The sequence below is a fragment of the Corythoichthys intestinalis genome, chromosome 2, assembly GCF_030265065.1.
Source record: "Corythoichthys intestinalis isolate RoL2023-P3 chromosome 2, ASM3026506v1, whole genome shotgun sequence".
Lineage (NCBI taxonomy): Eukaryota > Metazoa > Chordata > Actinopteri > Syngnathiformes > Syngnathidae > Corythoichthys > Corythoichthys intestinalis.
In genome coordinates, this window is record NC_080396.1 from 74,146,792 (window position 1) to 74,170,090 (window position 23,299).

At 38.9% G+C, this 23,299-nt stretch overlaps 2 protein-coding genes across 4 annotated transcripts in view; both read right to left on the reverse strand.

Annotated features, from left to right (window-relative positions):
* slc25a33 (solute carrier family 25 member 33) overlaps positions 1–11,470 on the reverse strand; it is a 29,086-nt gene extending 17,616 nt beyond the window's left edge. Inside the window, exons 1-2 of the mRNA XM_057828218.1 lie at positions 11,218–11,470; positions 5,245–5,418 (exon numbers count right to left, since the gene is read on the reverse strand). Coding sequence (XP_057684201.1) covers positions 5,245–5,418; positions 11,218–11,258 — 215 coding nt within the window. The 5' untranslated portion in view covers positions 11,259–11,470. The remainder of the gene's footprint in view (positions 1–5,244; positions 5,419–11,217) is intronic.
* Positions 11,471–16,973: 5,503 nt separating this feature from the next.
* The window catches only part of spsb1 (splA/ryanodine receptor domain and SOCS box containing 1), a 29,360-nt gene continuing 23,034 nt past the window's right edge, over positions 16,974–23,299 (reverse strand). For 2 of the 3 annotated variants that reach the window (XM_057829889.1, XM_057829890.1), the window contains exon 3: positions 16,974–18,004. In XM_057829889.1, coding sequence (XP_057685872.1) covers positions 17,877–18,004 — 128 coding nt within the window. In that variant the 3' untranslated portion in view covers positions 16,974–17,876. The remainder of the gene's footprint in view (positions 18,005–23,299) is intronic. The other variant, XM_057829891.1, reaches the window with a different exon arrangement.

Below are 23,299 nucleotides of genomic sequence, written 5' to 3' on the forward strand. Positions count from 1 at the left end.
AAAAAACAAGGCCTTATAAAAAAAAAAAAAAAAAAAAAAAAAAAAAAAAAAAAAAAAGAACACGGTCCACACAGTCCAACATGGCAGAGGTTCCCTGATGTTTTGGGGTTGCTTTGCTGCCTCTGGCACTGGACTGCTTGACCGTGTGCATGGCATTATGAAGTCTGAAGACTACCAACAAATTTTGCAGCATAATGTAGGGCCCAGTGTGAGAAAGCTGGGTCTCCCTCAGAGGTCATGGGTTTTCCAGCAGGACAATGACCCAAAACTTACTTCAAAAAGCACTATGAAATTGTTTGGATACTTCTAAAGTGCCCTGCAATGAGCACAGACCTGAATCCCCATAGAACACCTGTGGAGAGATCTGAAAATGGCAGTTTGAAGAAGGCACCCTTCAAATCTCAGAGACCTGGAGCCATTGGCCAAAGAAGAATGGTCTAAAATTCCAGCAGAGCATTGTAAGAAACTCATTGATGGATACCGGAAGCGGTTGTTCGCAGTTATTTTATCTAAAGGTTGTGCTACCAAGTATTAGGCTGAGGGTGCCAATACTTTTGTCCGGCCCATTTTTGGAGTTTTGTGTAAAATGATAACAATTTATTTATTTTTTTTCATTCCCTTTTGTGTTTTTTCATTGCAAGCAAAATCAATGAAGATATTACTACCAAAGCATTTGTAATTGCAATTATTTTCTTGGAGAAATTGAGCATTAGCTGACTGAATTACAGGGGTGCCAATACATTCAGCCAGCACTGTATTCATCTTTCCTTCAGTTGCACATGCAAATGCTGTACAGACTACAGTATAAAGTAGCCACAAAACGCCATAGCAATCGCCTGTCTTGTCCCATTTTTGGAATTTCGGGCTGTGAAATTTATCTAGAAATACGAGACAAATGTAACATACACACTTGCATTAGCTTATGAAAAATAAAAGACTTGACATTACATGACAAGCAAATGCATAGATTCCAACGAGGTTTCACAGCTTCTATAATTTAGTTTTAGAATATCCACTTCTTGGGTTGGCGCCACTTGACAACATGCGAACATGCGGAACTTAAAAATGTGTTCCCTCATTACGTCTATGCTATAATTAAAACAAATGTAATATGTTCATGAACTTATTGAAATCTGTAACTCTAAACATTATGAACATGTATATTCGAGAAGACTTGGGTGGCAGCAACACTCGCACCAAATCGCTTGTGATTGTAACCTGACTTTTTGTGTCTTCAGTCTAGAGCTGCAGCTATCGATTATTTTAGTAATCGATTAATCTATCAACTAGTTAATCCAATTACTCGATTATTCGGAGAAGGAACATTTAATGCGTTGCAGAATAGATTTTAGGAGGTGTAAAAAAAAAAAAAAAAAGGCTTGCTCAGATTACACTTTAAAAAGAGCATAAATGCAAATACAAAGTAAAATTCCCGAGTGTTTGTTCAAACTGCAAAATTGCACTTTCATTTAAAAATAAAATACCTAAGCTTAGCCTCAAACGGCATATTAAATGAATAAATGAGGTTCTAAGTACAACAAAAAGAGCAAGTGGCTAACTTGCATAGCAAACGTCGGCTAGCTTAAATGCTATGAAATGCAATTTTTAAACAATGCTTTTAACAAATCGTTCAAACACATATTCCCACAAAAAACGGCTAAATTTTCCAATAAACTAAATTACAGATGTATTAAAAAAAATGAGCTCAAACAACAACTTAGCTTATGTTGGTCTTAACAGGGAGCAGCTGGATTCAGCCACGTTAGACAAGTTATGGCATATTCACCATTGCCACTAGAGGGCAGTGTATCCACACAAATCAATAAAACCAAATGCAACACTGTCAAAATAAACCACGACGTCACCAAACAGATCTTCGAAGCGGCAAGATTTGATTTGAAGCTTTTCTCTCATCGAATTAATCACTGCAGCACTAATAATGTACTGTTTTCATGCTAAGTATGCATTATCATTAGAGGTGTGCAAAATTTCCGATTCTTAGATTATTCGCGATTCGGCCGTGGAAGATTCGAGAACGATTCACAAACATCCAAATTCCGATTATTGAAATATGCCAAGTAAAGAGGAAGTACAACACACTCAGCGCGCCGTGCGCTCTTCGGTACGCAATGAGGAAGAACGGAGCGAGAGTAGCTAAACATCATGCTTCTCATTACCCGGCCCCTCGGGTAATGCCAATGCTCAACTCACAGCTCTAGCTCAACTCATGCCACGAGATAAAAAAACACAACAACATACCTGACTGCTGCCGAAAAGCTGCTACAAGTACATCCACATAATGGATAATAGATATCATTTATATAGGACTAGATGCACCATTGATTCGGTAGTGTTGCAGCACATCTACAAAAAGCTAGATGCGTGCGTTAGTAAACGGCCGCCATCTTAAAGCAGTACACTTCCCTGCAAGTCTGTTGTAGCGAACCTTCCAAGCAAACCTAATTACCTTTTTATCTAAAATACTCCTAAATCGGTAAAATATTGACTTGAATCTATCTTTAAAATAGTTTTAAAAGTTTCACACGCCGAAAGTAGACAAAAGGGAAATTATGGAATAACAGGAGCAATTTTAACAACTTTAACGGTTGATTGACAACATTAAATTAATTGAATGTAGTTTAAAGCTGCTGATACAGAATGGGGACTGGAGTTTTTTTATTTACTGTTATTTTTCGATTCAATTCAATTCAATTCAATTTTATTTGTATAGCCCTCAATCACAACAGAAGTCTCAAAGGGCTTTACAGAGGCAATATGATACACAATTAGAAATAAAGCAACAAAGATGAATAGATACAGTTCAAGTCCTGGGTATCCCCTATCCTTAAGACCCTCCATGCCGGCAAGGAAAAACTCCAAAACCTCCATTTTTGTATATTTGCTTACTGCTATATGTTAACTTGATACTGAAATAGTAGTTTGGTTTAGCCTGAGAGTATTTTTGAACTATTTTGGAACTAATGTACAAAACCTAAAAAAATAAATAAATAATTTAAAAAAAAAAAAAAAAGGAGGGGGGTGCATCAATAATCGTTTTATAACCGAATCGGAGCCTCTGAATCATAATCGAATCGTTAGGTGCCCAAAGATTCCCAGCTCTAATTATCATGAAGATGTCCTTTTAGACTCTGGTGTTATGTGCTCGTCTGTCATTGTTCACTTGAAATTGTTAGAAACCTTTTTTATTCATTTATTTTCGGGCTAAACTTAAATTGTACAGACGTAACATTTTGAGTAATTGACTAAAACCAGACAAAGACTAACACATTTTTAAATGGCTAAAAAATTACCGAGACAAAAATACAAAAAGCCGCCAAAAACAACATTGACTGGAACACCAGGCAAGAGCAGAAAACAGTGGACATAATCCTCTAGGAGATTAGTGACACGCATTGGTAGACTGATAATATTCTTCCCAGGAAGGGGAAAAAAATATACAGTAGTACCTCTACATACGATCGCTTCAACACACGATCTTTTCGACATCCGACGTAAAATTTGACTCGCCAATTGTTTCTACATCCGACCACGTTTGAAATACGACAACATGACAGCACCGCAGACTGACACACGGCTGACTTTCTTGTGAGAGAAATCAACACAGTTTTCAAAAAGGATGGTACAGGTGGCGAAACAAGGAAAAGCTTACCTTCTAAATGAAGATGCAAATTATAGAGAAATATGAGCGTGGGATGCGCATCCGTGAACTGGCTCAACAATACATCTCCATGGTCTTTTTAAGTTGACGATTATTATTGTGGTTACATCGACTGAGAAATCACCAGCTTTGTCAGGTTTTTATCATTTATTTCAGAACTTATCCAACACAAAACGCCTGCTGTCCGCCGCAATTGACTGTGTATTCAAGAAAACATTGAAAGTGAAAGTACCGTATTTTTCAGACCATAAGTGTCGCAGTTTCCCCCCCCCCCCCATAGTTTGGCTGGGGGGTGCGACTTATACTCTGGAGCGGCTTATATGTGAAATTATTAACACATTATTATATCATTTCACATGTTATTTTGGTGTTTTGGAGTGACACTGATGGTTTGGTAAACTTGTTAGCTTGTTCTTTAAGCTATAGTTATCTGAATAACTTAATAGCTGTTACGTTAACATACCGACCATGTTCGCATTTCGTTGTTCATGCACTGCATCATGCAACATTATCATACTGTACACTTATTCAGCATGTTGTTCCCTACTGTATTTTTATTTTAAATTGCCTTTCAAGATGACATATCTGTTCTATGTGTTGGATTTTATCAAGTAAATTTCCCCCAAGATGGCGACTTATACTCCGGTGCGACTTATAGTCCGAAAAATAGGGTAAACTCAACCGCCCCGCTCCTCTCTGTGTCACGTCAGTCACACGGTGCGTTCAGGTACAGAAAATAACGTCCGCCACATTAGAACCCGATTCGTTACATTATTACAGGAATTATTATTATTATATTATTCCAATTTTTATTTATAATTAATGTGTTTTGCCATGTGTAATTGTACCAGCAGTATTTATTAAACCTTTATTGCCAAATGCATCACATTTGATACAACCTAAAATTTAATAATTTCGAGACATTCAGAATTTTGACATTTCGTTTTGTAAAAAAAAAAAATGGATGCAAGTCAACACATGCATGTGCAGGTTCCATGAGAAAAAAACAGGATTTAGCTAGGGTTATAGATATTAGAGCACTTATTACACATATTCATTTTGACCTTTCTTTTTACAAATTTGGAAAAAAAGGTTTCATCAGGACATTATTTTTCAAATTTTGGGATTCTCTGATAATTGCTTCATGTTGCAGGTATTTAAATGTTAAGGATTTAGTGTAGGTTTTTGGGCTGTGGAATGAATTAATGGAATCATAATGTATTCTTATGGGAAAATCCTGCTCGATATATGACCATTTCGACTTACAAAGAAAGGCCTTGGAACGAATTAACTTCGTATGTAGAGGTAACACTGTATATTTATAGAAGTTGTTAAATAACTACTCGCCAAAAAGTATTATTCAAGACTGCGGCTATAAAAATGCATGTCTGAACATATGGTGATACTCCACTGTGTAACTACAAACTGGAAAAGTCTGTAGGTTAACTAAGTGCAAGTGATACCGCCACCAACCCGTTGGAACAAAATGTTCCCACCATATGTCGAGACATGCAAATGCCTCGCGTGTCATGGGCCTATAGGGGTTGTATATGACAATATTTTACCGTAAGACTTGCACCAGCCCGGGCGTAACAGTCCCTGGTCGGATGACCCCAGTCCCACTGAGGGTGCCGAGCTGGACCTGAAAAACGGGCCGGAGAGTGAGACCCGAGGACTGCAGTCGTGTCTTTAACACCTCCAAAGGGCATGTTACGATGGCTCCGACAGTGCCGCTACATCTGCAAAATGATATGGGAGGAAAAAACAGACACTACTTAGTTGCTATGTTTGAAGTATTTCACACATCTGCTGAATTCCTAATTTGGAAACCCTGAAGTTGAAGGCCACTAGACCAAAATATTTTTGTCACGTGAGATATCAGTGTACCTCATGAGACCCAAGGTCTTCTAGTGAATGTCAAAGGGTACATTTTGCGCTTGTGTTTTCCTTTTGATGAGACATTTTCAGTCCACGACTTCACTTTCCCAAGAACAATGATTCACAAGCAATGCTCATCCGGAAATTATTCAAGATCTTCGGTCAAGTACCGTATTTTCCACACTATAAGGCGCACCTAGAGGCTTTCCATTTTCTCAAAAACCAACAGTGTATTGCATCATCTGATGCGCCTTAAATATGGATCAATATTTGTTAAGTCGTGGCATGACATTCCCTTTAGCTCAGCTCCATCTAGTAGATGCATTACGCATTCCCAACCACTACTACTACTACTACACCTTATAATACACTGCGCCCTATACAGTAGTACCTCAACATACGATCCCATCGGCATGCGATCCTTTCCATATCAGACGTAAAATTTGACTTGTCAATTGCCTCGACATATGACGACATGCTCGAAATTAGGGTTGTGACAAAATATCGATATATTGTAATACTTCACATCCCAAAAGGTTATCGATATGCCCATGCCAAGAATTGACATACCGTTTTAAAAAGGTGGCAATATTTTAAAAAATTAAATTAAATTAAAAAAACAAGTTGCTACCAAAATCTTCTACCATAATAGTGTCTCTGTTAGGGATTCATTTGCTGCCCCCCCCCCCCACAAGCTCAAATGGATTGGAAGTCTACTAGTGAAGGATGAAGATAGCTGGTTTTACTGTTGATTAGTTGTTTTGTAGAATTATTTCCTGACCAATGTATCGATAATCGTTGTATCGCCATATCGTGAAATCCTTATTATTGTGAGCTTTGCATCGCAAATTAACAAGGCTCCCACCCCTAATCGAAATACGACGATTTATGACAGCGACGCAATTTCATTGTTTTCCCGCAAAACGCACAGCGGATTTTTGGTGAGAGAAATCAACATGGGTCCCAAGAAGGTTAGTACAGGTGGTGAAACAAGGAAAAAGGTGACTCTTACCACTGAAATTAAGGAAATGATAGAAAAAATATGAGCGTGGTGTACATGGGTGAACTGGCCGGTCTCCGTTCGCCACTCTCTATAAGTTAAACGCTTTTTTTATTTCCGATTTATTATTATTATTAAAACATAGGCAAAGAAGTTGCCAGCTTCGTCAGGCATTTAATAATTTATATCACAACTTTTGCAACAACACATGTACTGTCCATAATGTTATTATTATTATTCCGATTTGTACTTATAGTTTGCTTTAATAATTTATTTGTTAATTGTACCAGCAGTATTTATTAAGAATTTAGCATAGGTTTTTGGGCTGTTGAACGAATTAATCGAATTATAATGTATTCTTATGGGAAAATTCCGCTCGTCATACAACCATTTCGACTTAAAAAACAGGTCCTGGAACAAATTATACTCGTATGTGGAAGAACCACTGTATATGAAAACAGTTTTGAAGCAGGTCATTTATTGAAGGTGCACCTTATACTCCGATGGGCTTTATGGTGTGGAAAATATGGTCTTTGACGAAGTAAGCGTGACTCAAAAACGCAGATTTCAAGCTCTCTCATTGAAAACTGGAGAAATAATCGTTTACATTTAATGGTAGGAAATATTTTTTTCTCCACTTAAGCTCACTCATGTTCTTTGCACGGGTAATGTAATGTTTCTCTAGCTTTTTCTAGTCGGAATTTTATTATTTTTGTGGGTTTTTTTTTTGCCTAATAAGGTCATGTAATAGGTTATATTACAGTATAATTCATATCAACGTGCTGAGAAAAAAAATCCACCAGTTACAATTTTACTCATTAATTCAGTATTATTTTTAGGTGGTCGATTAATCTATCAATTTGTTAGTTTTAATAATCGAGAAATCAGATTAGGAACATTTAATGTGTTGCAGAATAAATTTTAGGAGGTTTAAAACAGCTTTCTTTCAAAAGAGCATTAAATGCGAACACAGAATTCCCAAGTGTTTCTTCAAACTATGCAGGATTGCACTTTTTTTCATCTATTAAATTAATAAATAAATAAAGTAGGATTTATGCACAACAAAGGAACAATTGGCTAAGCTGCATAGCAAAAGTCCGCTAGCTTAAATGCTATAAAATGCCAACTTTTTTTTTTAATACAAAAAACAGCTAAATTTAGCTATAAACTAAATTATGAATTAGCTTCTGTTGGCCTTAACAGGGAGCAGCTGGATTAAGCCATATTAAATGAGTTATGTGACATTCACTGTTGCCACGAGAGAGCAGTGTATCCACCCAAATCAATAAAACTAAATGCAAACACTTTCAAAACAAACCATTACAATGCAACTGTAAACAAATATTTAAAGCAGCACAATTTCATTCGAAGCAGTGTTGTTTTTGGCAGCCATTTTAATTTTCGTCTTAGTCTTTTGGACGACAATACTTGTTGGTCTTAGTCATATTTTAGTCATCTCAAAATGTTTGTCTCCGTCAAGTTTTTGTTGACTAAAACTTAAGACTAATTTTGTCTAGTTTTAGTCAACGTTTAATAAAAATGTTTTCGTATGTGAAATGACGAAAAAAAAATTAAACCCACCAGGACGCCACGAACTGTATGTAAAAAATAACTTGTCTGAGAAATTAAGAGGATGCTCGCCGTTAGCAATAGGATGATGATAACGTGAACGTTATTGCTATTCTAATGCTACGAGTTACATTTAATGTGTGACGATCACTCAGCACAGAGAGTTTAAGAGAACGCTCACTGTTAGCAATAGCCTGATGCTAAAGTGAACGCTATGCTAAGTTAATTTCGTGTGTGATGATCAGACAGCCCAGAGAGTTTAAGAGGACGCTCGCTGTTAGCAATAGCCTGATGCTAATGCGAACTTGAATGCTATGAGTTACGTTTAGTGTGTGATGATCACTCAGCAGAGTTTAAGAGGATGCTCACCGTTAGCAATAGCATAATACTCACACGAACATGAATGCTATGCTAACACTACGAGTTCGTTTAGTGTGTAATGATCACTCAGCACGGATAGTTTAAGAGGATGCGCGCCGTTAGCAATAGGCTGATACTCACGCAAACGTGAATGCTATGCCAACACTACGAGTCACATTTAGTGTGTGATGATCAGTGTTGGGCACATTACTTTAAAAAAGTAATTAGTTATAGTTACTCAGTACTTCTTCCAAGAAGTAACTGAGTTAGAAACTGAATTACTCTACAGTAAAAGTAACTAGTCACCAGGAAAGGAACTATTTCCGTTACTTTAAAAAAAGAAGTTGTTGTATGTCAACGAATTTGAAATTTTCTGAGCAGTATTCGAGTCAGTTGAATAGAGAAGAACAGAAAGGTAATTGTGTTTTAGACCTTGTAATATTTATTGCACCTTATCAGCAACAGATTTATCCTACACTTGAAATGCAACAAAAATAAACAGATTTAAATTGCTTACCACAGATGTCGACAAAAGCTTTGCCCCGGGACATAAATTACACTTTACATGCACATTCTTTCCTTTAATTTCGACCAACTTGAAATAGTGTTTATATCTCCACCTCGTAAAGGACAAATTTTCCTCTGAATGCTCTGCCATCATATCCCTCTGCATCTGTTTTGCGTGTGTGTTTGCTGCACGCGCTGCTCCGGTTTGTGTGTGAAAACACCGGCTCTGAAGTTTGTTTAAAAATATATATATATATATTAACAACAAATACACATATACAAACATAGGGCAAGACAATTCACATATAAACAACCGGCTCTGAAGTACGGGCGCTATTAAGCTCGAGCGTTTATGTCACAGAATGGGGGATCACGTGAGATTTGACAACAACGCGGCCATATTGGAAGCAGGTCTGGCTCGCGGGACATTAAACTTTAACTTGCCAGTTCGATAAAGAGACAAACTCGCTACTAAGGCAAAGAACAGATATGTTATCAAACTTAAGGATGTGAACAATGTTGACCCTTACGAGCAAGCCGAAGACAAATTGAGTAAAGATGTCGACGGGCTTCCACAATTACGCGAAACGGACATTTTGCTGTATTTATTGCTTGGTGTATGTTACTAAACTCATTAGCGATTCCGAAATTACAAATCGCTACAAAGCTACGAACAGTTTTGCTGCGGATGGGTGCAGGACCTGCACATTATGACCGTATTAAACAGCAACTCCATCGTTCTTGCAAAGGTAGGCTATGTGTGTTTACTATTTTCATTGCCTTGAACCTGAACGCACCCGAAGGCTTGGATGACAAAAAAACAGAGCAGCGTAGGCTCGCTACGGCTGGTAGTTTCTTCAATTTATTCAAAGTAAGTAACGCACCGCTTTTGACCGTCAGTAACGGTAACGGCATTGTAACGGTGGAAAAAAAATCATTAGATTACCCAGTTACTGAAAAAAATAACGCCGTGTCGTATGTAACGGCATTATTTATAACGGCGTTATTCCCAACACTGGTGATGATCACTCAGCACAGACCTTTAAAGGCTAAAGCAACATTTCATATTCTCTCTTCTTGCCAAGAAAAGACAAATCTCAGCGTGCGTCTCTCTAAACGGGGAGGACTGGAGAGGACAATAGCAGGTGAATGGGGGGTGCACAGCACGTGACATGAGTGACACAAAAAGACAAACATTGTGAACAACTATGGCGCATTTTCGTCTTGTTCTCGTCTTGTCAGTCAAACACTGGCATTCGTGTTATGTTTTAAGTCTCCCAAGACAAGTTATCGTTATCGTCTCGTCATCGCCATGTGAAATTGTTCGTTGACTAAATATTTTCGTTATAGTCATCGTTGACGAAAACACTGTAATTCGATGAATTACTCGAGTTAATTGATTAATTGTTGCAATACTAATTCTATTCTTCGCATACTTTTTTTTGTTGCACTTGAGTACATTTTTGGATGACTACTTTGGAGTAATTTTATTTTGAAGTCACGCTACTCTTACTTGGGCCCATTTTTGGCTACTCTACCCATCTCAGATTAGTTAGGCACTGGCAAAGTGGGAGATTGACTTTTCAAGGGTAAAATGGCGTCATTTGAAGCAACCATCTGTTGCAAAAACGTGACCTGAACATTACCACGTCGCCATTTCTCACTTCGGTGCCACCAAGCGACGTTTTGTCTTTTGTTTTCGTAACGGCACAAGCGACATGGTTCAGCTTTGGGCCGCAGCCATCCCAGCACGACGATGTTGGCGGACTGCCTCTCGTTACATAACAGCAGCGAACCCGACAGCCCGTCGGCCATCGTGCCAACCGCAGCTCCAGTTCAACATGATAGTGCTTATTCAAACACTCAAAACACGACATTAACGTTATCCGAAACTGAGCCTAGCTGGCTAATAGCCAAGAGAATGAAAAACGCCAGGACCGTATTAAAGTGGAATAGGAAGACAGTAACAACGAATGTAGATTTTTCTTTTGTGTACAGAGACGTCCGTAGCGGAAATACATACAAAAAATGGTTAGCGATAAAAGGGTGATGAAATGCTAAAGCGAGCTAGCTGGCGCTAAAGGTTAGCAAACCACCGGCGAAAAGGCCCCGTTAACAGTCCTCAAAATAGTTGGACTTTCCAGTTTCGTTTTAAAATACTGAAATAATAAACGTTCATCTTCGAAATTGTGTGTTGAAGGCAGCGGCGTTGTATTACACTTACCCTCCGGCAAAGAGATGCAGAAACGTGTCTTTCTGGGCCATCTTCACACTCCTTTTAGCTTCTTTTACTTTGAAGAAAGCACCATACTCATCTGATATGTCCGAGGAAAGTCGCGTTTGGAAAGTGTCTAAAGATGGCTTGACGTTCCAAGGCTAGCGCTCGGCTTTTTCACGTGCTCACTCGATTCTCCGGCTGACTCTCCGCGAGCCGGCTGGGCGGAGCTGCCGTCAGAGGCGGTCGCAGTCTGGGGTCTGCTGAGAAGGCGTCGCCGGCGATGACGTCGGTGGGATGGATGAGGGTGTCGTCTGTGACGTCAGTACTATCGCTCGCTACTTACGTCATGTTCTGTTTTTCCGTCGAAGGTCAATGCCTTTGCAAGTATTGCTTTGTTATTGCTGCGTACGGAGGTACAAAAGGAGCGTGAGGTCAATTGTTTTGGACTTACTAGGAAAGAAATAAACTCGGAAGCCTTGTTTTAAACTGAGTTGAATTACTTTTGAGAGAGAAAACTGGGTTCTTGTATTTCACAGCTTATTTTGATTAGTTCACCACTTCAAAGAGGTGACTTTTTACTAAATTAAAAACTATACATAAATTATTACTTAAATAATTGACGTTAATAGGAATTGGCCCCGATATTCAACAAAATCAACACGAAGTGACCCTAAAATGCTTCCAAATCAACAGGAAGTGACCTGTATTTACAGGAAGTGACCAAATAGCAACAAGAAGTGACCCTGAAATGCCCCCAAATGAACAGGAACTGGCATGATATAAAAAAAGGAAATGACGTAATAATAGCAGGAAGTGACCTTGAAATGCCCCCAAATCAACTAGAAGTGTCCTGATATCAACAAAAAAAAAGGGACCTGAAATGACCCAAATCAACAGGAAGTGACCTGATATCAACAGGAAGTGACCCTGAAATGCTCTTAAATTAACAGGAAGTGATCTGAGATGACCAAGAAATGGCCTAATATCGACAGGAATTGATCGTGAATGCCCACAAATCAACAGAAAGTGACCCTGAAATGCCTACAAATCTACAGGAACTAACCTGAGATCAAAATGAAATGACATAATAATAGCAGGAAGTGACCATAATATGCCCCAAAAATCAACAGGGAGTGCTGAAATGACCTCAAATCAACAAGAGCTGACTGGAAATCAACAGGAAGTGACCTGAAAACAAGAAGGGACCCTGAAATCACCCCAAATCAACAGGAAGTGACCTGAAATCAACAGGAAGTGACCCTGAAATGCTCTCAAATTAACAGGAAGTGAGCTGAGATTACCAGGAAATGATCTAATATCAACAGGAAGTGATCATGAATGCCCACAAATCAACAGGAAGTGACCCTGACATGCCCAAAAATCATTAAGAATTGACCTGATATCAACAGGAAGTGACCCCTAACTGGCCCCAAATCAACAGGAAGTGACCCTGACATGCCCCCAAATCAAGTAACCTAATCGTCGTTTGCAATCCCTCTGTGTTTGAGTATGATGTCTGCTTGCGTTTTGGCCTAGTTGTGTGTCCTCAGATGGCTGACAAGTCCGATCCGTGAACGACACACCATCTGACATTGAGGACAGATATGCTGGTTAGCAGCATTGTTGTATTGACATACTTTCCGTGCTGCTTTTTGCTCTTCACATTTATTCCTTCTCAGTTCTTCAAACAAATAGACTCCCCGGTGGATAGTGATATTAGTTACCTAATATCAACAGGTTGTCAATTGTAAGCCATTTCAAGCAAAAAAAAAAAAAAAAAGGTATTGCATTACATGCTAAGCTACTTTCAATAACTTACTGGTCTGTACAGGGAAGTGTACAGTGGTTTGAAAAGTATCTGAACCTTTTGGAATTTCTCACATTTCTGTATAAAATCACCATCAAATGTGATCTGATCTTTGTCAAAATCACACAGATGAAAAAAGTGCTTTAACAAACCACCCCAAAAAAAGTTCACATTTTAATGAGAATATCATGCAAATAATGACAGAAGGGGGAAAATAAGTGAACCTCTGCCTAAGGAGACTTAAAGAGCAATTGAAACCAGTTCTTACCAAACAACAACACAGAATACTCAGAGAGGTAAAAAAAGAACCCTAGAGTGTGTGCTAAAGACTTACAGAAATCACTGACACAGTCAAATACCTCTATGCACACATCAACTATACAGTGCCCTCCATAATGTATGAGGTGCTTTTCAGCATGCGCATCTTTTGTGGCACGCCAGACCCACTTAGAGTGTTTGTTGCCAAAAAGCTCAATCAAAATATTAAATGTGATGGTTCACCTACTTATTTTCCCCCTTCTGTCATTATTTTCATACTATCCTTATTAAAATATGAAAACCTATAAATGTTTGGGTGATTTTCGTTAAAGCGTTTTTTTCATCTGTGTGATTTTGACAAAGATCAGATCACATTTGAAGAATTTATGCAGAAATGTGAGAAATTCCAAAAGGTTCAGAAACTTTTTCATCCACTGTATAAAAGAGAATAAATCCATCGCAAGATAGTTTATTCTTTTGCAAGGACATGTTCAAGTTCAAAAGTTGAGACAAAAACAAGCCCATATTATGCGCATTCAGTTGCACAACACATGTAGTCTGGCGGCAATAACACATCCCAATGTTTACCAGGAGGAGGGTGTTAATCTACCTGCAGTTAACCCACTCTAACTGTGATAAGACACAGAAATAACAGATGATAAAGCACAAAAAACAACATGATCTTTCCCACTATGTGAACAACAGTGTTATTACTTTTGATTTATAGTAAGTGTAACACTGGCCATAGAGCACATGGTTATGTAGGTTATTGCTACTTTCACAACTAGTTTTCCCCATAACATATTTTTGCACCCAAGTTAGAGTTCAAGTCAACGAATTCATCGGCAATTTATTCATTTATTCCCCAACTAATGTTATCGTTACTTTTGACAAATTCCTTGTCCATCTGAATTATTCTGTTGCTTTGTAGCCATATAAAAATACTCTTAAAAACATTCATTTTCCCACCTGATTCATATCTTTTTAAAAACTTTCATAATCTGGCAGAAATAAAATACAGTGTCTCCTCCTGTGTTGTTCTACGACCCCAGAAGCTCGAGAAATGTACTGTAATTTTCGGAAAAGCCGCTACTTTATCCGCCTCATTTTGAATCCTGCGGCTTATTGTCCAGTGCGGCTTATTTGACGACTTATTTGGGTTAATTGGTAATACTTTATTTGACAGCGGCGTCATCAGACTGCCATAATTATGACATCAGACTTTCATGGGCATTAATAAATGCTTATGACAGATGTCATTAAGTATCATTCAGAAATTATGTCACCATTTCCATTTATGTCCAACTAACATCTTTTACATCTATTTAAAAGACAATTTGCCGGAAGACACAGAATGACATCTGTCATAAGCATTCATTAATGCTCATGGCATGTCATAATTATGATGCTCTTAAGACAGTCTTATGGCGCCACTGTCAAATAAAGTGATACCAAATAGCATAACTAGCAATAAATGAAACAATTAGAACAGTAACTGAAGAAATAATTAGCACAGAACATGAATTTTGTTATTTAGATCTGTAGCACTGCAATGCATGCTAGGAGGCACGTTGGACGACAACAGTGTTGACAGAAGGTGGCAGCAGAGGTTGACCCTTTCCTCCGACGGAGCAGTGGTGGCCAAATCAAGCTTCTTGAAGCAATGATGATTCATGGTGGTTCATTTGTCTTATAATGCTGCTGTCAAAGTGTTACCAGTTAATATCTTTTGGTGCAAATATCCCATAATACAGTGAGGACAGCTGCAACTTATCGTCCAGTGTGGCTTATCGATGAACAAATGCCGTTGTCGTGTCAAATTTAGTGGGTGACTGCTTGTAGTCAGGTACGACCTATAGTCCGAAAATGACGGTAGTTTGAAAGGTGCAGATTCTGAATCCCCGTGGGAGGGTGCGTTCCCGGCAGCAGTGAGCGTTTTGTGGAAAACTGTCCAATAGCAGAAGTGCTAGTGTAGCGCTAGCATGCTGTTCCGTGGACACACACGTTATCATACCTGTCAAGTTACACGGTTTCAGCGTAATTTGTACAAGTGAGCACTGAATTTTAAATGTGTACACCGTACGTTCAAAATCTGTTTTTCGTGCATTACTTTTTTTTTTCCTCTCCGTTTGGATTTTGTCACCGTTTCGGCAACTAGACTGTGTTACTATGCGTTACTACGTTGGTGAAATGACGTGAGAAAAGTCAGGTATGGAGAGAGAAGGGCTGGTGTGGGAAGGCGGAAAGTGTTGTGATGCTAGGCGGCTCAAATATTTCCTGACTGTAGCCGACAGTTTACAATCTACGCCCACTTGATGCTAAACTAGATATCACATGCATATAGAACTAGATGCAACATGACACTAGGCGTTAGTAAACAGCCGCCATCTTAAAGCAGTAGACTTCTCAGAAAGACGAAGTGAACCTTCCTAGCGAACCTAAGTAACTTATCTAAAATACTCTTAAATCGGCAAAATCTTGACTTGAATCCATCTTAAATGATGAAACCGTTTTAAAACTTTCACATGTCGAAAGTAGACTGAGGGGAACTATGCAAAAACAGGAGCAATTTTAACCTTAACGGTTGATTCACAAAATTAAATGACTTCCAAACATTGCAAAGGTTACCATGTTTTTTTTTGTTGAAAAAAAAAAAAACATGAAGGGTAACACCAGTTACTTCGCCAAGTAACTAATTACTTGGTTACTAACTCAATTACTTTTTGGGATAAGTAATTTGTAACTAATTAGTTTTTTAAAGTAAGGTTAACAGCACTGGTCATAAAGATGAAGTGCAGAATCAAAAGTGACGGAAGTGGAGACTTTATTCTGCCAATTTGTTCCCGAACACAATTTGCCTATTGCTGATTCACTTCTCAGAACTAGCAAAAGAAATGTTCCCTGGCTCAAAAATTGCATCGTTAAGTTAATTTTATCAATTGATGTTTTTAATTTATAATTGGACACACTAACGAACTACCTTCAAGTCAAACTGAATTGTTAGTTGAAGTGCCATTAAGTGTAGCCATCAAAAGACATGAAAGTGCTTCATACAATTATAACAAAAGTCACTGTTAAATTTTAGTAATCATGATGTAGCAGAAGATATTGATTGTACCAGGTTATATGTGACAATATTACCAATAAATTTTAAAAATTCTAAAAAAAAAAAAAAATCTAAAGATTTTATTTTTGTTTCATCTTGCACGCTCTATATAAAACGTAAGATTAGTGAATAATTTGTAAGGGCATACGTCACTATTTGTAAGACTGCCAACGGTCTCGGGTTGACACGTATGCGTATGGCCGAGGAAACCATGTTCAATGCGCTTTAAGTTTGGCACACTGGAAAAATGTGTCTCACGCCTCATATTGCAAAATTAAATGATGTCTTGATACTGTACATTTGTGTCGAAATGTAGTTCACAACAACAAAATACTTTTCCGTTCTCGCTGAAACTGGTAAAGGTATTACAATATTTCTTTCTTAAAATAAGACTCGCTTAAATTAGAAAGAAAAAAATCTAATCTCTTACACCCGTTTTTGATATTCTAAAAATGATGTGACCGGATCGGGGACATTCCAAATCGTTACACCACTGGATTATTTTCAGGGTTCAGTGACATTGATCAGTGACAGTGATCTGTGACATCCGCGTTCACACCGGCCGCAGCTGAAAAGAAAACAATGCCTGGATCAACAAGAAATAATCTTTAATAGATACATACAAATAAATCTACACCAAGAAAATACAAATGAAACGCAAGCAGTAAGGAAAAAGGAGTGCTGACTCAAGAGCTGCACATCTGGAAATACCAGAATGACATGACAGTACATTACGTGGCATTTGACAATGTTTGGAACGCTCGTATGACATCAGAGCAGCACTTTTACGGATTGTCGGTATGCTTCGTCGAGTTTTGATGATGCGTAAAACATGTTCCGATATGTGCTGGTTCCATTTAGCTACTTTTTGTGTGCCAACCTTTAACGGTGTCAAGCCAAAATGGCAGTAGGAAACCAAAAAATTCAAAAAATGCAAACATTTCTTGCAGATACATGCAACGACGGATCACAGTGACATTGTAAAAGATTTCAGCTATTTAATGTCAACGTCTCGCGAGTGCTCAGAATTTCAATTTTTTTAAAAATCAGTTCTTAAAAACCTCACTGGAAGTGAACAGGAGCTTGCCTCATGCTTGTTTGCATTAACATGTATATGCTGCCACCTTGTGGCCATTGCACAAGTCCAACTATCCTCTGGACCTTAATTTTTCCTTTAATATAATTTCATACAATATTAAAATGTCAGTCTTTGAGAGATTCTGACTTGACCGCCTGGGCATACCCCCCCCCCCCCCCGGTCAGCATATGTGCATAGAGCTCAGTGATTCCTGATTTGATTTTTTTTTAAGAGAACAATAGCAACAAAGTTATTAAAATCAGATAAGAAGTCCGAAAATGAGTCCAACCGCGGTGATAAACGAAACATCGACGGTCCTACTGGCTTCGGAAATGCCGTCAAACGAGTCGAACGAAGGATCCCAGAGAAGCACATGTGAGAAAGGAGAGAAGCGCTATTCAACTTTAACCGTGCCGTCATTGGTAGAGCAGGTAGTTCTTGAGAAAGGCCGGCAAGGGCAGTCTGTGGATTTCGCTCAAACGCTCTCGCCCGAGAGCCACCCGGACCGAGCGTCGACACAGGTCCATTAGGGACAGAGGTTCAGCTGGAGGAAAGAAAGAAACGTTCAAAAATGTGGCAAATGAGTTTATATACATCATCAACCACTAAAACATTAAAACCATCAGGATGAACAGTACCTTTTTTTACTTTAAACAACAATAATGTATTAAATATAAAAACGGTACCTGAAGATATAAATTTGTTTGAGACGTTTTGTAAATTTAGTAAATGGCTTAATTCGTTCTAAAACACCACAATAAATTTGCTGTCATGTCCTGTTATTGCCCGTCTATATTTGTAATGCTTTCCTCCAAGTGGCGCTCGAGTGGAACTAGTTTGTAAGGCTTATTTTACAGACGTTATCACGTGACTACTCAATTTGTGGCTGGTACATCGATGAACAACAACTGCTGTGGATTTTAGGTTTTAGTTTTGAACAACATTTTAATTGGAATTATATTAAACACTCTGTAAAACTTTATGACAACAGGGTTTCTACAGTTATCAGCAAATCTCATTTAATGCCACTTTGAACCCCATGCCCGACTGCAGATAGTTCTGTACTTCTCAAATAGTGGGGCCCCAAGGGGAAGCAGAGCCATGCCGGGGGGTGGCGCATGAGACCTCGGGTAAACATCCTTTTTTTGCCATACGAGAATAAAGTGTACTTCTACACCCACTCAGTAGGTGGCAGTGGTGCTCGCATTTTCAGAGTGTGCGCAGTATTTTTGAATAGAATAAGAGCACACAGACAACAGTAGAAGGCGAGTAAAGACCTGTCTGTTTACTGTGTGTGAATATGTTTGCAGCGGACAGCGGGAAGTCATATCAATTAAAACGTCACAAAGAAATGGAACCCGATCACATTGATAAGCTGTTTGTTTTTCACCAAAAACGTGCCCAATATTGCCAGGAATCGTTCCCCTTAGTCAACGTTACAGCAGTAAACCAGCATGCACTGTTAGCATGCTCAGAGCAAACTAACCCAACACCATTGCAAAGGAGCTAATACTGCCCGCAGCAAAAATAAAAACTGTCCCTCTGTCCAATGACACTGTCATTTCATTTAAATTTATTAGTGATTTGAAGTTTTATTTTTCAGTAGCAAATGGTCAAAAAATGTACCTTGAGTGTATTTTTACAGATGGTATGCGACTTTTTCATTCGGCAAATTGATGCGCCTGAACAAAACAATGTTAATAAAGGTATACTTTTTCTGATTTATATTACTTTTTTCCTTTAATATAAAAGAACAATGTTATGAAGAGGTACTTATAATTTTCGAGACAAGTGGTAGTATTTACAGTGGCAGCAGAGAGTTGGGAGGGGGGCACGAAACGTTTACAGTGGGGAGAACAAATATTTGATACACTGCCGATTTTGCTGGTTTTTCCCACTTGCAAAGCATGTAGAGGTCTGTAATTTGTATCATAAGTTCTCTTCAACTGTGAGGGACTGAATCTAATACAAAAAACCAGAAAATCACGTTTTATGATTTTTAAATAATAAATTTGCATTTAATTGCATGAAATAAATATTTGATACATCACAAAAATCGAACTTAATATTTGGTACAGAAACCTTTGTTTGCTATTACAGATACCAAACGTTTCCTGTAGTCGTTGACAAGGTTTGCACACACTGCAGCAGGGATTTTGGCCCACTCCTCCATGCAGATCTTCTCCAGAGCCTTCAGGTTTCGGGGCTGCTGCCGGGCAACACTGACTTTCAGCTCCCTCCATAGATTTTCTATCGGGTTCAGATCTGGTGACTGGCTAGGCCACTCCAGGACCTTCAGATGGTCCTTACGGAGCCACTCTTTAATTGCCTTGGCTGTGTGCTTTGGGTCGTTGTCATGCTGGGAGACCCAGCCACGACCCATCTTCAGGGCTCTCACTGAAGGAAGGAGGTTGTCAGCCAAGATTTGGCGATGCATATCCTCATCCATCCTCCCCTCAATACGGTGCAGTCGTCCTGTACCCTTGGCAGAGAAGCAGCCCCAAAAAAATGATGCTTCCTCCTCCATGTTTCACGGTTGGGATGGTGTTCTTGGGGTTGTACTCATCCTTCTTTTTCCTCCAAACACGACGAGCTGAGTTTAGACCAAAAAGTTCAATTTTGGTCTCATCCGACCACATGACCTTCTCCCATTGCTCCTCGTGATCATCCAGATGGTCAGTGGCAAACTTCAGATGTGTCTGGATATGCACTGGCTTCAGCAGCGGGACCTTGCGTGCGCTGTAGGATTTTAATCCATGACAGCGTAATGTAGTTCCGATAGTTTTCTTCGAAACTGTGGTTCCAGCTCTCTTCCGGTCATTGACCAGGTCCTGCCGTATAGTTCTGGGCTGGTCCCTCACCTTCCTCATGATCAGTGATGCCCCATGAGGTGAGATCTTGCATGGAGCCCAAGAACGAGGCAGACTGACCGTCAACTTGAACTTCTTTCATTTTCTAATAATCGCTCCAACAGTTGTTACCTTCTCACCAAGCTGCTTGCTTATTTTCCTGTAGCTCATCCCAGCCTTGTGCAGGTCTTATGTTATCCCTGATGTCCTTACACAGCTCTTTGGTCTTGGCCATTGTGGAGAGGTTGGAGTTTGTTTGTTTGAGCATGTGAACAGGTCTTTTATACAGGTAACAAGTTCAAACAGGTGCAGTTACTTCCGGTAATGAGTGGAGAACAGGAGGGGTTCTTAAAGAACTAAGAGCCGAAATATTTACTAGTTGGTAATGTATCAAATACTTATTTAATGCAGTTAAATACAAATTTATTATTTAAAAATTATACAATGTGATTTTCTGGATTTTTGTATTAAGATTCAGTCCCTCACAGTTGAAGAGAACTTATGATACAAATTACAGACCTCTACATGGCTTGCAAGTGGGAAAACCAGCAAAATCGGCAGTGTATCAAATACTTGTTCTCCCCACTGTATATACGTTAGCATTCGTAGCACTTAAAGACCAAATGTGAAATAATTTCATAAAATGCCAAATAGGGTCACAATTAAAGTACCGTAATTTCCCGAATATAAGGCGCACCCGTGTATAATGCGCACCCCAAATTTACTTGTAAAATTTGGGGAAAATTATTGTACCCGTTTATAACGCGCACCCTAATTTTAGCACCAATAAATAGAAGAATACAAGAAAACAGAGCTCGTGTACAGATACAGAGATGTCATTTTACTGACTGGTGAAACACAGCACAAGCATAGCACATTGGTAGTTCAAAACATTACCGTAAACTGACAATATTTACGGTAATAATATGATTTGACAACTTCTCCAACTTACCAGAATCTAGGAGAAAACAAAACGGATGTGACTTTTCTTTTAAAGGCTGCTATATAACTTGCTCGTTTCCTCATGATGAATAAATGTTTCTTCCATGGATTGATACGGTAAAACTACTGAACTATTGTTATTTGGGTTTGAGTTTCCCGAGGGACCGATATAGTTGACGGACAAAGGAAGTGTGTGTCCTTACATTTGTTATGGTCCAAATTGTGAAGCTGCAATAAACGTCGACTCAAATGAGTTCAAGAAACTAAATTCTGTGCTTTATGAAGAGTGAAAAAAGCAGACTTTAACACAGACGAAATAATTCGGCCGATTAGTGTGAAGTATTACCGAAACAAAATGGTGACGTCACGTACCGTAATGGTCGGCAACGGGTCGCCGCATACGTTTCTTCAACACAACGTGGCCGTGTCAATGAAAAAAAATCGGTTTATATATATATGTAATACATATAAGTCTGGGCTTCCCTGTTCCCTCTTCCCTGTTAAAGCTGCTGCCCCCGCGACCCGACCCCGGAACAAGCGGAAGATAATGGATGGATGGATGTAATACATATATATTTCTGTCTCCATCCATGTACCCGTTTATAATGCGCACCATGAGTTTACAAGTTGATTTTGGGGAAAAAAAGTGCACGTTATATTCGGGAAATTACGGTAATTAAACATTGTCCAACAAATAAAGCATGAAAAAATAATTTATAAGTTGTATATTTGACAAAATAATCGCTTTTCCGAAGTTCGAGCCCGAAAGGGGATGAACCCGGAAGTGATACGTCACACTGAGAACAGCGATGGCAGCGCTCCATACGGCCGCCATACAAAGCCCTTCAAACAATGATTCAAACAACGATATAAGCGATAGATCGAGCGCAAGTGAGGAGATCCAAGTTTTTGAAGAACTGGAGGAACAGAAGGAGGTTGGAATTTTATGTTGGACCGTACATGTATTAGCCAGACGTTAACCAGGATGCAAACAATGTGCCCAAACTACCTGAAATGGAATGGAGACAAGACCCATCGAGATTACAAGATTGGTAAGATATAGGCTGTTATTATTTTTATGATTTGAAGCATGTCAGGTAAATAAACCACCTACTATTGCCTGGGATAAAAGTTTTGACGAATTGTTGGCAAAATGAACTCAATACAACTATGATCGGGGACTGTCACGAGTTAGCTTGTGGCTAGCGTCACTAGCTTCTACTGTTCATTCCACAACAGGATCGGGGTTTTGCCTCGAGTTACCTTTTGGCTGACCTTGCTACCTTGTACTGTTCATTCCACAACAGTTGCCAGCTCTGCTTTGACAAAGTCATCAGTCATCTATCGAAAAAAATCACACTTTTTTTTGCAAATTCTTGATCATTAGCAGACCGGTTGAGGAAGCAGGCATCTTTGAAGTGTTTGTAGCAGAGAACACTATTCGATGATGGCGTGAAATTCATTCACTTCTGCGGACGAAAGATGTCCATTTACATGCCCTGCTATCCTTTGGCCACTCATACAACTTTTCTTTAGATTGAGAACAATACATCGCCACACACCGCCGTGGCATCTTACTGAGAAGCAATACAGCAATACTGTTCTATGGCGGACTTCCCTCGCAGTTCTCTGAGTGACATCATTTCCAAAGATTTCCGAAGATTGTCGAAGAAAAGCATTTTGTTGTCAAGGGCGTTGCTATGGGTTAAACAAAGAATCTGGAAGGGTTGTGTTAAAAAAAAAAAATATATACGCTGTGATAATTGTTTAGCCATTGATATTATTCAAAAACATGGTTGGCCAACCTTCACATTTGGTCTTTAAGCTAGCAGACTTTTATTTGGCAAATTTAGTGAATTTAATTCGATGGACGTTTGAACAATTGTTTTGTGTCAAGTGTTTTACTGTTAAAATGTGTTCCGTTTTGAACATAAGTACCTGTGTGTGTTACAGCTTTACAAATTGTCCACAGTGAATGAAGTAAAAAGCTTCAAAAAGCACAATTGCCTTGTTTGTTTTCTGTAAAGCTGAACAACTTCACATTTAGT